General features: G+C 41.2%; 1 protein-coding gene across 1 annotated transcript; it reads right to left on the bottom strand.

Annotated features, from left to right (window-relative positions):
• Nucleotides 1–288: 288 nt before the first annotated feature.
• On the bottom strand, nt 289–14,736 carry LOC147035949 (solute carrier family 23 member 2-like). The gene is made up of 8 exons (XM_085905365.1): nt 14,561–14,736; nt 12,964–13,144; nt 11,759–11,940; nt 8,729–8,846; nt 7,708–7,864; nt 5,128–5,381; nt 2,658–2,822; nt 289–614 (listed from the first exon to the last, which is right to left on the bottom strand). Exons 1-8 carry the CDS (start codon nt 14,734–14,736, stop codon nt 393–395), a joined length of 1,455 nt encoding a protein of 484 aa, XP_085761491.1. The 3' UTR covers nt 289–392.
• Between the last annotated feature and the right edge of the window lie 211 nt (nt 14,737–14,947).

Below are 14,947 nucleotides of genomic sequence, written 5' to 3'. Positions count from 1 at the left end.
TCTCAAGAGGCCCCTGTGTAGCCTTTTAAGTTCTACGCAGTGTTTCTGTATTCTTTCAAACACACTAAACCATCGCAAGATAGCTAACGTCCACACACCTCTGTCTCAAAGCCAGATTTTTGTCGTACATAAAAGTTCGACCAACATAAATCATATCTGAACTTTTTCCACCATTAACGTGACCTACAAACTGTACAACTCTATTGTGTGGGAAAGTATTTTTCAAGGGGCAAAGGAAAACTAAATGTCGTTGCACAAGTGTGCACACCCTCTTCTAATTGGTCTCGGGTTGCGTTTCAAATTAACCAGTCACAACTAATATTAATGCCACCATTGAAAGTGCCTCCGATTAATGGCCTTCCAGAAAAAGTCTGAAGATTCTTTTGAACTGTTCATATTTTGCTAGTTCTATGTGTAAATAAAAACCAGCCCGAAATGATGACGCTCCACAATAGCCGTGCTGTTTTAAAAATTATTGCTGAAAGAAATATGCCACTGGCGTTACCTGTGTTGATGATTCCCGGATTGGAGTGAAACCATGTGGGCAACACAAGGCCGCTGAACGTGGAGAAGCCAAGGATGAGCAGGTTACGAGATGAGTTAAGATCCACATACTGAAGACATAAAAAGAGAGGAACTATAGTATACCAATTTTATTGACAGATGCAAACTATTATGTCTTTTTTTAATACGCCTCAGCTGAAATTCATTTAATGTCCTGAGTGATATAGTCTGGAATGTTGGCATAGATTGGCAAAAAATGCAATTCTGCATTCATTTATTGTATGTTCACCCAGTATGAGGCGAATATAGTTTTCCATGTTTGCATTTAATCAGTCTGCCCTATTTTGATAAAGTTGTATTTTTTTCAAGGTAAAAAATCAAGAAAATATTTAATAATATTTAATATGATATTATATTTAATATATTTCATCAGCCAGCCCTGCTCTGATAAAGTTGCTTTTTTTTTTTTTTTTTTAAAGGATTTTTTTTTTAAATATTTTGCAATATTGTTTCTTTGCCCATCTTGCCAGTATCTCATCTACTACTTTGAGAAATAATTGTTCGGACCACAAGTGCACAAGACCCACTGTAATCTTCTGGCGTATGAAAGCCATGACCCAAAAATTGTGTCTCAACAAAAAAAAAAAAATGTCAAAAAAGTGACTATTCTTCTGAAATTATCTTTTTAGACAGCTGTGACAACTTGATCTGAAAATAAAATGGGATATTTGTTTTTCGCAGAAAAGTATATTTTCATTACGTTCCAAATACTCGTTAGTCATGCTCCACATTTCTGTCCTTATTTTTACCCTTCAACTGTTCCTGTCTGCTTGAAGCATGTATCACCACCAGCACGTTAAACGAGCTCGTTTTGCAACACAGTTCCGTGCATCCGTCATAATTCCGCTGTGGGTATAGACCGCGCTCCGACAACGTGGAAAAGATGTCTTGAGTTTTGTGTTTGTTTTTCTGGGTAGAACTCCTCAGCAAGCCGCTATCCCGCTGCTAAGAATTCTGGGAACCAGGACACGAATGGCAAATACTGCTGTGAGGCATGAAAACATCCAAATGGTTGAGTGCATTCTCTTTCAGTCACTTGTCTCTCTTTCATGAGCTTGTTTTCCTTTTCTTTTTTTCTACTCTAAATAATTTCCACATGATGTGGCGAGGGCGCGGTATTTATTGCCTACTGTTAAATGCCTGCAAATAATTTCTTCTCAAATGCTTGCAAATAATTGTTTTCCCCTTGAAGTGAATACAACGGGGCTGTTGACGTGGGCCACGTCTGTGCAAATGCACTGTGTCTTTCCAGGTCAAGCACTGTAGAAAGGTCATATTGTGTGAGTGGGAGCACACTAAGGACGGCGTTGCCCCTCCTCCTCTCTCAACTGACAAAATGTGGCCTGTTTGCCATCTGTATTTGGAGAAGCTGATAAGACTGTACATGTGTTTAGTCAAAATTGATTAGAACTGAAAAACCTTACTTGTTGCCAAATATTTCTTTAGAAATAGGATTACAATACGAAAATCATTTTAAAATGAACTTTTTTTCGGTTACAGCGATAATTCGATTTACACGTTGAGTCCGTTCCGTGACAAAGCATACACATCCAACTTTTTCAAATGAGTTTTCCCCCCACTGAAAAGAATGGAAATGCCTTTAATCCCTCTCAACTGTTTCCGTCTGGGGTTTTCTTGGATTTTGGTATTTTCCTTTCTGGTCATATTCAGGTCTGGTGTTTTCGATTGTGTTTTTCTTCCTGAAATGTTGAGATGTGACAGGGGGTGTTGCCGACCATTTACACAGCTGCAGCGGCGCACACCTAATTCCTAATTTCACTCATCCACTCCTAAAGAAGGCTCAGAGTCCCAGTACTGCTAGAAAAACATGTCAAATTCAGGTTCTAGATTGATTACTCATAGGGGCGCCCTAATCTGATAGTGATATCAGTCTAATATCAACCAAAATTCTTATGACTCAACACTGCTTATAAAAAAAACCCGAGTAATTTAGTATTCAGCTTTGAAAGACAACTTTCCCATGAAGAAAATTATCATGTGGTATACCACTGATATTATTCACATCATGCAGGCAGAGTGTAAATCAATGACCCAAAGTGTTTAGAAAATGTAAGTTAGTCTGTCTGTCTTACCTGCAGGTTCGAAATCCCAACGGCAGCAATCATTCCAAACATAATCAGAAACATGCCCCCGATAACCGGATCCGGGATGGTAATAAAGACGGCTCCAAACTTCCCAAAGATTCCCAGGACAATCATAAGAATTCCAGTCGTCTGGAGCACCAGTCTGCTGCCAACCTAGGATGCATGTGGGGGGGGGGGGGGGGGTTACAGTCTTTCGTCGTAGGCAGTAAAGCAATCAAAAAGTACAAAGCCTTTGGAGAATTTCCTTTAAGTTGGTCTTGGCTGGTGTGCTGCGGACTTGGATTCCGACAGCAGACTTGTCAAGTGCATCAAATCTACACTGCGTGTTTATTTATTTGCATTTCATGGAGCATTCTCGGACATTTGCAATCTGTCCAAAATCAATCGTGTTCATGGCCTGACTCCAAGTTTGAAGAGGTTCAGTCAAAATTTGGAAATTATTACCATGAGGCTTTGACCACAGCTATCTTGGATTAGAACTGAATTTCTTGTCATCCTCAAAGACTCAAATTGGCACTTGATCATATGTACTGCATGTTTTCATGATCAACTCTAACCGAAGGCCTAACAATCAACCCAACCCTCGATCCTAAACCACTCAAACCCAACCACCTCAACCTAATACCCTAACATCGAACCACAAGTAGGCCCCAAACCCTTACTTGACCTCCAACCTCTCTAACCCTAACCAGCTCCAATTCTCTGACCTAATCCGAACAACCCCAATAATTAACCATGATCCTCTTCCACTTGGCCCTAACCAACAGCAATCAAAACTGACTCTAAACTACTCAAGCGCTCAGGCTCCCAACCCTAACCAAACCCACCAATCATACCTCCACCCAACCCCAACCCTCCTATCTCCTAATTCTAACCAACCCTTACCCCCAAACACCTAACTATAACCCTCTAACAGCCAACCCTAACCAAAAGTAACCGTGACAAACCCAAGTCCTCTAGAAACCTAAACCTAATAGTACCCTTCACCCTTCAACCCAAACTTACCCCCCTAATTCTGAACCAATCTTATTTCAGAACTAACCCGAACCACGGACAACCTGAAGCTAACCTCTTCTATTCTCACTGGTACATTTAGTAACACCGCGTCTTTCTCAAAGCTTTCATCACTTTACTTGATTGAATTGGCACTATACCTCTTCCAAGAAATTCTTTTACCAATGAGAAAGCGGAGAAGAGAAACATGAGCTCCTGGAGAGGACGTTTTTGCCTGAGTGTTAAGGAGTTCCCTTTCAACACGGCTGTCATATCAAGAAGAAGTAAGAAAAGTAATGAACACCTTAAATGTGCTACCATAGGCTTTTTTCTGTACGTTGACAGATACTGCTTTCGTATTTGAATGATAGAAGTTGGCCTTAGACGGCCCATGGGCGATCATCTGTCAATCGAAAAATCGATGGAAGCTATGTTGCCTGCTCTATTTGTTGGATTTGTTTTTAAGGGTTCAGAACAACATGTACTTTTATTTTGTCACATAGATGCATGCATTGCTACAGGTACAATTTATCGGGTTTTATGAGTTTCACAAAACATTCTACTCATGCTCATTATTTTGAAGTTAAGCTTCTCGTTAAACTTAATACCTTGTGAACTGAAGTTTAATGACGTTTAATGGCCTTCCTTGTTGCAATTTACTACAGCTGACAAACACCATAGTTTGCACCGGTAACTTGGGGCCCGTTTCAAGCAGGCTTCAATTTGGGGTTTTAAACTTGGATTAGGGTTTCCAGGCTGGTACGTAGGATTTCAATGGAGTGTTTTATAAAAGTCAGGCTTTAAAATGTGGCGTTTAAGTCAGGGTAAGGCTTGCAAATTAGAATTCAAAATCTGGGTCTGGGTTGTGAATAGGGTGAATGTTTCAAATGAGGGTGTTTTAAACCTGGTAATGATTTCAAAGAAGGCATAGGGTTTTAAAGTCAGATTTCAAGCCGGTGTTCGACTTTCAAGCAAGGGTCAGGGTCAGGGTATCATCACCCAAGGTAGCATCTCAGATGTCACGCCATCACAAATCTAATATTACAAGGGCGCCCGTTCACTCTGATGAGTCGACGATTCAGGCTGTTTCCTGCAACCCTTGTGATCCTTCTACTGTAGATACATAAACAAACGACAACTCTGGTGTGTCCCTTACAAAACTCTCAACACTCAAGCTTGAATGGTTGACACCTAAAGCTATTGATAGGAACGCTTGTTCTTCCAAGACGAAATTGGAGAGGACCAACAGCCGCAAGGGTTTAAAGTGATAAGAAGTTGCATACAGGTTAGATTCCTTTGATAAAGTCAAACATCACGCAAGAAAGATTATGATTTAAATAATATAATATTTTAAACTGTAAATATGAACAGGATTATAATTTAAATAGTATAATAATTGAAACTGTAAATATATAAATGCAAATGCCAGTGCATTTAATGTACTTCATTGCCAGTTTCAATGTACCTTGGTGATGCCAAGTGCAGCAATGTTCTGGCTATAGGAGGTAGTCCCATTGCCCGTTCCCCACAGACCAGCCAGGATGCAACCGATGCCTTCGACGGCGATGCCACGGTTGATGGCGTGGGTCGGTGGCGGCGGCGCGCCCGACAGCCGGGCGCAAGCGTAGTAGTCACCAATGGACTCCATGGTGGATGCCAAAACGCCCGCCATCATGCCTAGCACTGATGACACGCTGACAGTGGGCAAGCCCCATTGACCTGCGAACAGACGATTTAAGGATGAATTTTTCAGGTAAAAGAAGGGTCTGCCACTGAAAATTACATTTTATTCAGAGTAGGAGATTGGTAGGGTTAAAAACATCTGCTAATATGTTTTATATGCTGTTATTTAAAACGGTAACTTACTTGCAGTTTGACTTTATTTGTTATGTTAAGAAATAAAATTTATTCCAGCACATTACCCATCATTTGGCAAAAATTCTTTGTGGGTAAAAAGTATTAGTTTTTAACTTTCGTATGATTTGTTGTGGTTTTTGCCCGCGTAAAATCGGATTATGTTCAGATGAAAGGGCCAGCTGTGTGAAATCATGGAGTCCTTGACAAAAATGTGGTACCGTGAATCCCGAGGAAAATTTCTCAAACCGCAAGTATCCGGTGCGGATCTCCGATACACGCGACCTCCTCCTGACTGGGTTGCCGTGTTGCTGAGTAATAAATAGTCACATCCTAGACCCAAGTACTTGCCAGTGGCAAGAAGCCACAATGAAGATTCACAAAGCTGGGTAGTAAACAACATCTGCCTCACAAAAGTGGCCCGGCGATGACAAGACAACAGCATTTGATGCCTTATATACAAACATCTGGATGAATGAGAACATTCCTCGAATCATCTTCACGCCACGTGGCAAAAAGGACGCCAATTTCCTTGTATCGCATTTGACCGATTGTCCGATTGTTTTCATCTAACTCATACCCGCTGATCCGGTCCAACAATTCCGGGAATCCCTGCATCATTCTTAACACTGAATAAGTTCCTGATGCGTGACCTTGTGGACTGGTTCTGGATTTTGTCAACCGCTTGTTTTGTCACTATGGACGCTCGACTGCTTCCCCGTTTTCTGCGCTGATATCATGGCGATGGAGGACTGATCAAATGTTTACTCAACCAACAAACTAAACTTGGTGGTCCTAAAATTCAAATGTTGTCTACCGCTGGGTGATATTTTGGGCAATCCGAATTTGTAAGTGATTTTCTATTCTTAACGGATCAAACAATAACATTGCTACAACTTGTATCGACAAACCTCAATCCATCTGTGAACATGGAGCTCATCTGGTTGGTAGAATCAGTCTTAACTCTGCCTCAACAGTGCAGGGCCCGACAACATCCCGTACACAATAAATGAATTCTGATCATTGTTAACCTTGTTTACCATGTGTAGCTATGCCAGACTTTAAGCTTTATTTATATCCCGGGAAAAACAGTCTTGATGTTCTGATATGATATGCCCCACCCTCCACAACAAAAAATTAAAACCATTTCCAGATGCCTTAATAAAATATATCTGACATTCTTGGGCCAAAATCCACAAAAGATGAAGAATTACAGAATATTTTACATCCATTTGAGACATTGCACTTAAAATTTCGACGATACTTCGTTTTTCGCAGGAGATGTGTTCCAGACCCACCCGCGAAAAACGTAAACCGCAAGTAGAAACAGTATATGCATTATTTAGAAATTTAAATAACAATGTATTGAAATTTCCAACTCAGTGGCCGCTAGACAGCATGGGTGTATTGTAAGTCAATTAGAAGTACTCTTTACCTTGGCAAATATTGCAAAGTCTCCAACCCTCAGAATTAAGACTCGTTGTGGTCCAGTACAGAATGTTAAAGCTTTTTAAACCCTCCCCAATACTTTTACGCTACATTAACCTTTCTTAATCCCTTAATAACCATTCCCACACTGTGCTGTGCATGTATTGTACCTTTACAGTAAATAAAAGAACAAACGTGATACTGTCACGTATAAACTTGCGAATTGGGGAGGGATCACTGTATTTGTTTCTGGCGTGTGTGTAAGGTGGAGGTGTAAGGCACAGTTTGTGTGTCTGCTTTTACATTTGTGATCCTTTCCTATAAAGGGCTTCCAGTAACATGTTATGTCAGGACATATATTTGTTTTTTACACTTACACACTCCAGTGAGAGACAGTGCTATAGGAAGGCTAGCTCCCTGACATGTTTGAAAAGAGCCTTTGAAATATCTCTGACAGAAAACAGACGCACCAGCAAAGGCAGTGCGAATTCATTGAAACGTTTTGCACGTAATAAATATGTCCTTTTTATTGTCCCTAAAAAGAGGGATTGTTATTTGATTGTATATTTTACTGGAAGAACAAAATTGGATGTGCCCTAATGGAATAGAGGCAAATTGGAGTACAGTACATGCACGGATATGGGAAAAAAAATCATGATGTGTGAAATTGTTGTCCCATATCCAAACTATATGGAGGCAACATGAAATGCACAACGGTAATAGTGACCCAATTTAAAGCAAGTATCAGCCAATGGTTGTTTACCTGGGTAGGGAATGTGGAACCAAGGCGAGTTGGCAACAGCATCCAGATTAATGTCAGTCCTCGCTGAGTAACCGTATTTGTCCGACTTGGATGGCAGCACATCGAAGACGGTCAGCAGAAAACAAACCAGCCAGCCGCCACACATTCCAAACAAGGCCTAGAGTTTAGCGGGCAAAAATTTCATGTCAGGGAAATGACGACCCACACAATATTGGAAAATTCTGCTATCAAATGCAGATGTCATGAAGCCAAAGGAAAAATCCCCTGAAATATTATATTTGGACTTCCTGGTTTTGGTCTGTTGACATCAGGATGTGTTGCTGGATGTTTATGGGAGATAACGCAGAGGGATCAGGGTATGCTCAGATTCAAGGGAAGCTACATGCTCTGACATCAAGTATTTGTTTTTAGGACGGCGAAGCCTTTCTTACACAATTCGGAACACTCATCAGTAGCTCTGAAGAGCTTGGCTCTGCTTTGCTGTACTGTGACACCTGATTTAGTTTGAATAGTAACCATGAGTTTTTAGTTAAACCAGAACCAACTACAGTGAGTGGAGAATTCATCCTTAAGTCACCTTGTAAAAACAGTCCAATTGAGTGGCTGGGCGTTGGCTTCTCTTTCAGTGTCGTTTTAAGGAAGGTCATTCCGTTATGCTAGGACGCCCGATACACTTTGTGTATTTAATACGAAAGCGTGCACTGAAAGATTTTCAGAATTCGTATTGATTCTTTTTTGCATCCAAACTGCTAACGCCCGGAGCGGTAGTGACTCAGAGAAGCCTTAGGTGACTCCAGAATAACTCTCTGACACTCAAGTTGACATGATTTCCATGAAGATACAAGAGGTGCTTCAGGAGGACGCATTCCATGGAGTCACGCTTGATGTGCTTCAGGAGTCGGGCCAGCGTCACAGGTGCGAGTTTGTCAGCGGTTACTCAACAGTAATATAAAAGCATCACAGTTTGTACGGCAGAGCGTGCTGGGGCAAACAAGTTCAAGCGTGGAAGCTGGTGACTCACCGAGAAGAGCTTGAAGAGAGGGTAGTGGAACACTTTCCATTTCTTGTCCTTGTAGGCAATCAGCGGGACATCCACTTTGCTCAGGTACTGCGAGAACAGCAGGATGAGGCACACAGTGCTGTGGACGCATAATAGTGGAGTGACAATTTAGCTTACAAGCTAGCTGATGGCTAGCGCCTCATGTCCTAATATGGTAAAGGGATACACTCCATCCACCGGAGGCTTTGATTGAATATAGTTTGGTGGCTCAAACATGTAGGGATACGAAGACATAAGGAAGATGGATTTCCAAGGACACACGGAAACAAGAGTTTGATTTTTCACCATTCTGAAGTCTAATTTTATAAGCAGCACTTATTTTTTATCATTCCAATTTTGTAGGATTGTAAACAGGACATTTCTCTTTGGTGTGTCAGATTTGCAAGACATTTATTTTCACTTCACAAGGGTTTTAAGAAATCGTTTTAAATTGAAATATTTTTCTCTCTAATAGACTTTTAAAATATGTCCATTGCTTCCTGTGGGAAACAATGTCACACTTTCTTGCGGCATGATGTATTATGTCGAAATTAACGCGTTGACAAGCTGCACATCTGCAGATGTTAAAGACACCGCAGCCTTCCTCGGGCTCAGGTGGAAATGTATTCCTGGGAATGCGTTCTGTCTGGATACAAAAAAAAATAAAATTGACCTTTACGTGCCTGAAGACAGACGCAACACTCCCTCGTTGGCCGGGGGGGGACGACAGCAAGCAGGCCTTGAATTATGTAAGTCAATCAATCATTCATTAAAGAAAAGAGACGCCATTATTCAAGCAACAGCATTTTTCCCGCACAATAACCGATCAAACTTGCGAAGACCACTTTGTGAAAGACAAAGAGTGCAAAAAGTTAATGGCGACCATGTGTGCTGGCCGGTCATGATGCTGCTGTAGTTCCTCATTTTGGGACAGCAAAATAAGCTCGTAACATCTTCATCGCCGTAACCCGTCACGCATTGCTTCCAACTCTAATATCATCTAATTAACTTTGCCGGTTCTTTTTTCAAAACAGGCAATAACGTTAATTCCAAGGAATTTGTTCAAAACATCAGTCCTACCTGGCTGGTGTCTATGCACAAGATTTATTTTATTCCCCCCACACACTGACCTAAATCAACAACTGTGAGAATTCCTACGGACACCTGGACGATTTGAACGCGTACAAATCATAAATAAAATTGGATGGATCTTGTTGTCTTTGGTGATTACATAAACGTGTACGTGAGGTGAAGTCAACACTAAATTGTCTTCAGTATTTACAAAAACTCTTAGGTAAGGTTCAGTTGAGCCTTTAAATGGTGTTTGATGACAACAATAAGTATGTTAGGTTTATCCAAGATCCTAAATTGCTTATTTACGAAAACAAGTTGATGGGATTCATTCGTCTCTGATGTTGATTGTACAAAAGCATGTTGCCTTATTCCCTTTTGAAGATTTTTGATGAGGGGAAAAAAGTGAAGTCTCGTGATAGCTACATGCTAATTCTGAATGTAAACAAGTGCAGGTTTTTGTCAAGTAACTCGCAGAAGGAAAGGTTCAGATAAGTCCGCTCTCTCTTTCTCTTGCTTTTCTTAAAGAGGAAGTCAGATCCAAGTTTACCTTTGGGATTAAAATTGCTTTTGTGAATTATGAATTCATCATAAAACGCCACCCTTTTTGTAAACAAGCTCACGTCAGCCATTCTGTCATTTGCTATCAGCTGAAAATGACATGACGGTGCCTAAGGGCTCAAGTAACGATCATGGCTCACCTGTTTGCTGGGTTTGGGCATGTGACTCTCGCAAGCCTCTTGAAATAACCGCCTAAAGGTCACACCGACCAGGCAGAAAAATCTCTCAATGTGGACCTCGGTGCAAACGCAGATGTCGCTAGGTTCAAGCTGGAAACGAATTAAAGTGACTAAAAGTGCTTCTTGTTAAGCGTCTACAGCTGTAGCTGCCAGACCTCTGTGACAAAACCACTTGTACTGACAAATCCCACTTAGTGACACAAGGTTTTAAACATCCAAGTCAGCGGAAAAAAGAAAAACATCAAAGCACACTGCGGGGCAAGAATGAAGATGTAGCGCCCTTGCCGTAGTGACGTAAAGCTTTCATCTGCCGCACAAATTTTCCACAGACAGACGCGATGCCTTCGCCGAAAACAGACCCAAGGCCTCGTTCAACGAAAAGCAATGTGCTGTTGTAAAAGCTGAAACTCGACAGCGGATCCTTGACGTTTCCTGTGTCTGAGAACAGAAAACTCACGTGGATGACCACGACGTTTGGCGCTGCAAATTTGTGACTAAATTCAGGTTGAACTGAAGAAACTAGAAGCGTTTTCAGCTTCCATCCAAAAAGCTCAAGTCCCGTTTGCCTCGATTCAACGTATGCTGATCATGAGCGAAAATGCAAAAACATAGCGGGCACGTTTGGTGAAACGCTGACCTTGTGGTTTTGAGTCTCCCATTTTATGATGAGGTATCAAACTTCACTGACTTGGTCCCTCTACAAAACTCAAACATTTTGAAATATAGCCCTGCATTTCAAGTACATGTGCTTTAAATTTAGTTGCAGTACAATATCTCTTGGAGAAGTTGATCTTTTGACAGTCCTGGAAAACAAAAGGTTTTACACCCAGAATGTCAGACTTACTTTCTGGCTATGGCTTCCTTAGAATTTTTTGTATGACTACTCATGACAGACTAGCCTACCACAATCTTGTTGCTAAGTGAGACTGGCTTCAGGGGTTGATTTCTTTTCTCCAAAAAAACATCTCACGTGTGAAGGGCCAGTCCTCAAATGTATTCACCATGCTCCACCCAGCCATGATAGACATGCCTCCCAAAATCAGTCTTGTTAGGTGAAATTGGCTATTTAAGCAAAATGCTACAACCGTTTAGCTTTCGATGGCTAATCTTGTAACTGAAGCTTAAAGCTGGGCCCCAAATGGTTACCACAGTCACGTTAGCATTTTTTTCCCTCCATCATTTGTAAACTGTGCAGACTCACAGAGCAGCAATCCCCCAGTGGCCGCCTGACTTCTTGCCGGCCTCAGTGAACAGTGACAGACCGATGAGGTTGATTGTGGGCGCGATAGCCAACGGTCCGATATATCGGAGCACAAAGCCCACCAGGCCAGTGAAGCCCAGCGTGATCTGGACAAGCGACGACACCAAGATAGCTCCTTGGATCTGTCAAACGAGATAAAAAATGAGTCACGTCAGCCACGTTTGTTTGTAGTGAGTTTGCAAGATGATTCATTATGTTAACGATATGATTCAAATAATGATACGATTGAGTCAACCCAGATTCTGATTCAATGAGTCACAATTCACTTCAACTCTGTGATTAATTCCATCCTAATTTTAATGAGTCGAGTCACTCTATCACCATAAAATTGACTCCGATTATGATAAGATTAGCTTAAAACGATTCTATATACTCCATTTACAATGAGTGATACGATTCACTCCAATTAAAAGATGATTCAATTTTTAGAGGTCTTCCAAATCTGTAAAATTAGAATCTTCACACATCACAGAATACATCTGAATAATATGGTCGTTATGGCCCTCCACTGACCATAACTGTCGCTCTTGTGAGGATTTGTTTTGCAGCACTGCACTGACAAGAGATGAGATGGATGGCTGCAAAAATACCTGATGAGCTTTTAACAAATGACAGATGAATTCCCCAGTCAGTCTTTTAATTCATGACCCCAAAACTCTTTTCATGTACCCGCGTAGGGGTTGGGTGGATGTTAGATATTCTTCTTAGTGGTAGTGAACTTGAAAGGTTACTTGTTGGGCTGCATTCCAGCAAAAGCAGGAAGTCGTTTCAGACCTCCAACTGGGAAAAGGGCAAATAACTCAACTCTGCTTCGATGCAGTTGTCTCTAAGAATTTCAACTCAAATTACAACATGATTCACCCACGATTCACCCGTTGTAATTCCGATACGAATCACTCCAATTACTTTACAATTCATCACACTGATTACCCTTTGATGATTCTCTCCGATCGCGATAGGATTCACCCAAATTACAATCAACACAATAGGATTTACGACAATTGTAAATCGGATTAACATAATTCTAGTTGCGACATAGTTCACCCCAATGTTGATTAATGAACATATTTGAACTCCACAATTGGGTATGCCTTGGCGTTCATGTCTGGGGGGGATATTGATGACTGACACAATGTCGGACTTACCTCGCGCATTCTCGACATCCACACTTCGTCGCCATTGTCCACTATCTGCAACGGGCTGCTACCGTTGTGCGCAGATAACATGGCGGGTTCTTGCGAAGTGGGACACTGCCACTTGGGCAGCGCAAGAATGGCCAAGGTGGGAGTAATGAAGCTGAAGGTCCCGCCCTGGAGGATTGGTAGTCTGTACAACAAAGGGAATGACTGTTATATACCAGAAAGTGCCTTAGCTGTGCTCACTGCCATGTGTTTTGCATTGTGGTGATAGAAAAGGCATTTAAGTTCTCAGCTTGAGGTGATAAGGATTTTTCGCCTTGTGATGTAGTATCAGACATAATGGAGTGGAACTGCCTCCGGCCGCCACATGTGACGTTTACTAGCCGAGTCTCATTCTGTGTACTGTTTTAATTTGAAATCAACTGTTACTAAAGTGTTGATGTCAGCATGCTTCTAGTTATTGGAAACCCACATTAGCTATATAAAGATGCTTATGTATTGTAAAAAATTTAAAAAAATTTAACATTGCTTTAGAAGTCTAAACTGGACAGTAAATTCCTCTCATCAACAGAGCACCATTGCTGTGATGGGAAAAACATTTAGTTTACAAGAAAAGAAGAGTGGTTTTATGGGAAATAGAAATAAATTCATAGTACATCAGCTTAAAGGGGTCAATAATTTATGTATGCAGATTGTAAGAACATGTTTAAAAAAAAAAAACCCCGCAGCAGCAGCAAATATCTGAAACATCTGTTTTAAACTGTAATATTATGTTAAGTGGTCAAGCAGATCTGACTTTACATGCATCATGTGGAATATTTCAACACCAAACAATTCTTTTTTTTGTAAATCCACCATCAACTGAAAAACATTGACATAATTTAATTGTATTCTTTTGCCTCTCGATGATACGCTTCACATTATTCCTAGGAATGAATTTGAGAAAACAAACTGTGTGTAAACTGTACCCACTTTCCCAACCTTGACTCCACAACAGGCCTTGCTTGTCATGAATTATAAAAAGGATGCAAAGCAAATAAAGATTAGATCCGCATTTATGTTGCGTTTTGGCTCGTTGCGACCTGCGTGGGCCGCCGCTTCCAACAAAAAGCCTCGGTTATTTGTTCAGGTTGTTCAATACCAAGCGTGTACAATTCAATTGTGTGGGAGGCAGCTGCGTTCTTATAAAGATGGATGCATCGCCATCATCGTCGTCACCTCCTCACTCCCCCGCGCTTACGCTTAATGCTTCTCTCGGGAGTTCTCTACACACATGAGCTATACGCGCTAAACTGCGTACACATCCAACATCTTATTTATGGCGAAGACGACTAGTGCGGAAGGGAGAGTGCGGGCCTGACTTGAAAAGTTTGTCTGGGCTTGAAAGAAGAGGAAAAACCTCAATTCCAACCCTGTCGCTCTTGGCTTGTTCTTTCCCCCTAGAAATACGCGAGAACCAAGAGATTGTCAATTTTCCGCAAAGTTTGCTGCTGTAGGGCTGTGAAATTTGGTTGTTTAAAAAGTAGAGGATGAGCAGTTTTGGGGGGGTTTCAGAAGTGGGTTAATAAAAAAAAATTAAAAAAGATTTCTATCCAATTTTTACCTGATCCCAACCCCCGTTTGAAGAAGTGTGCTGAGTCCGGACACAAAGAAGATGGTGCAGATGAGCTGGCTTTTGGCCACGTTGTTGTCACCGATGCAGAGCGGTTCGGCCAGGATGAGCGGGATGGCGATGATGCCGCCAAACGCCAGGACGTAATGCTGCAACAAAGGCGACATCTTTAAATCAATCTGTAAATAAGCTTTTTTTTTTGTGATAAGGAAAATCAATCATAGGACATAGGAAAATATATTCCCCTAAAACTTCACTGGAAATTACCCGTCTAGTTTTTTTAAATAATCAAATTTTGCACTACTTTAAATTTGTTCCACTGCTGTGATGTAGAAGACCACACAAACAGTTTGGCAGTAAAAAAAAAGCATGGCTCTC

The sequence above is a fragment of the Syngnathus leptorhynchus genome, unplaced genomic scaffold (genome assembly GCF_054491065.1).
Source record: "Syngnathus leptorhynchus isolate UIUO unplaced genomic scaffold, UIUO_Slep HiC_scaffold_919, whole genome shotgun sequence".
Lineage (NCBI taxonomy): Eukaryota > Metazoa > Chordata > Actinopteri > Syngnathiformes > Syngnathidae > Syngnathus > Syngnathus leptorhynchus.
Note: the sequence above shows the minus strand (reverse complement) of the source record. Positions and strands in the feature narration are given on the sequence as shown.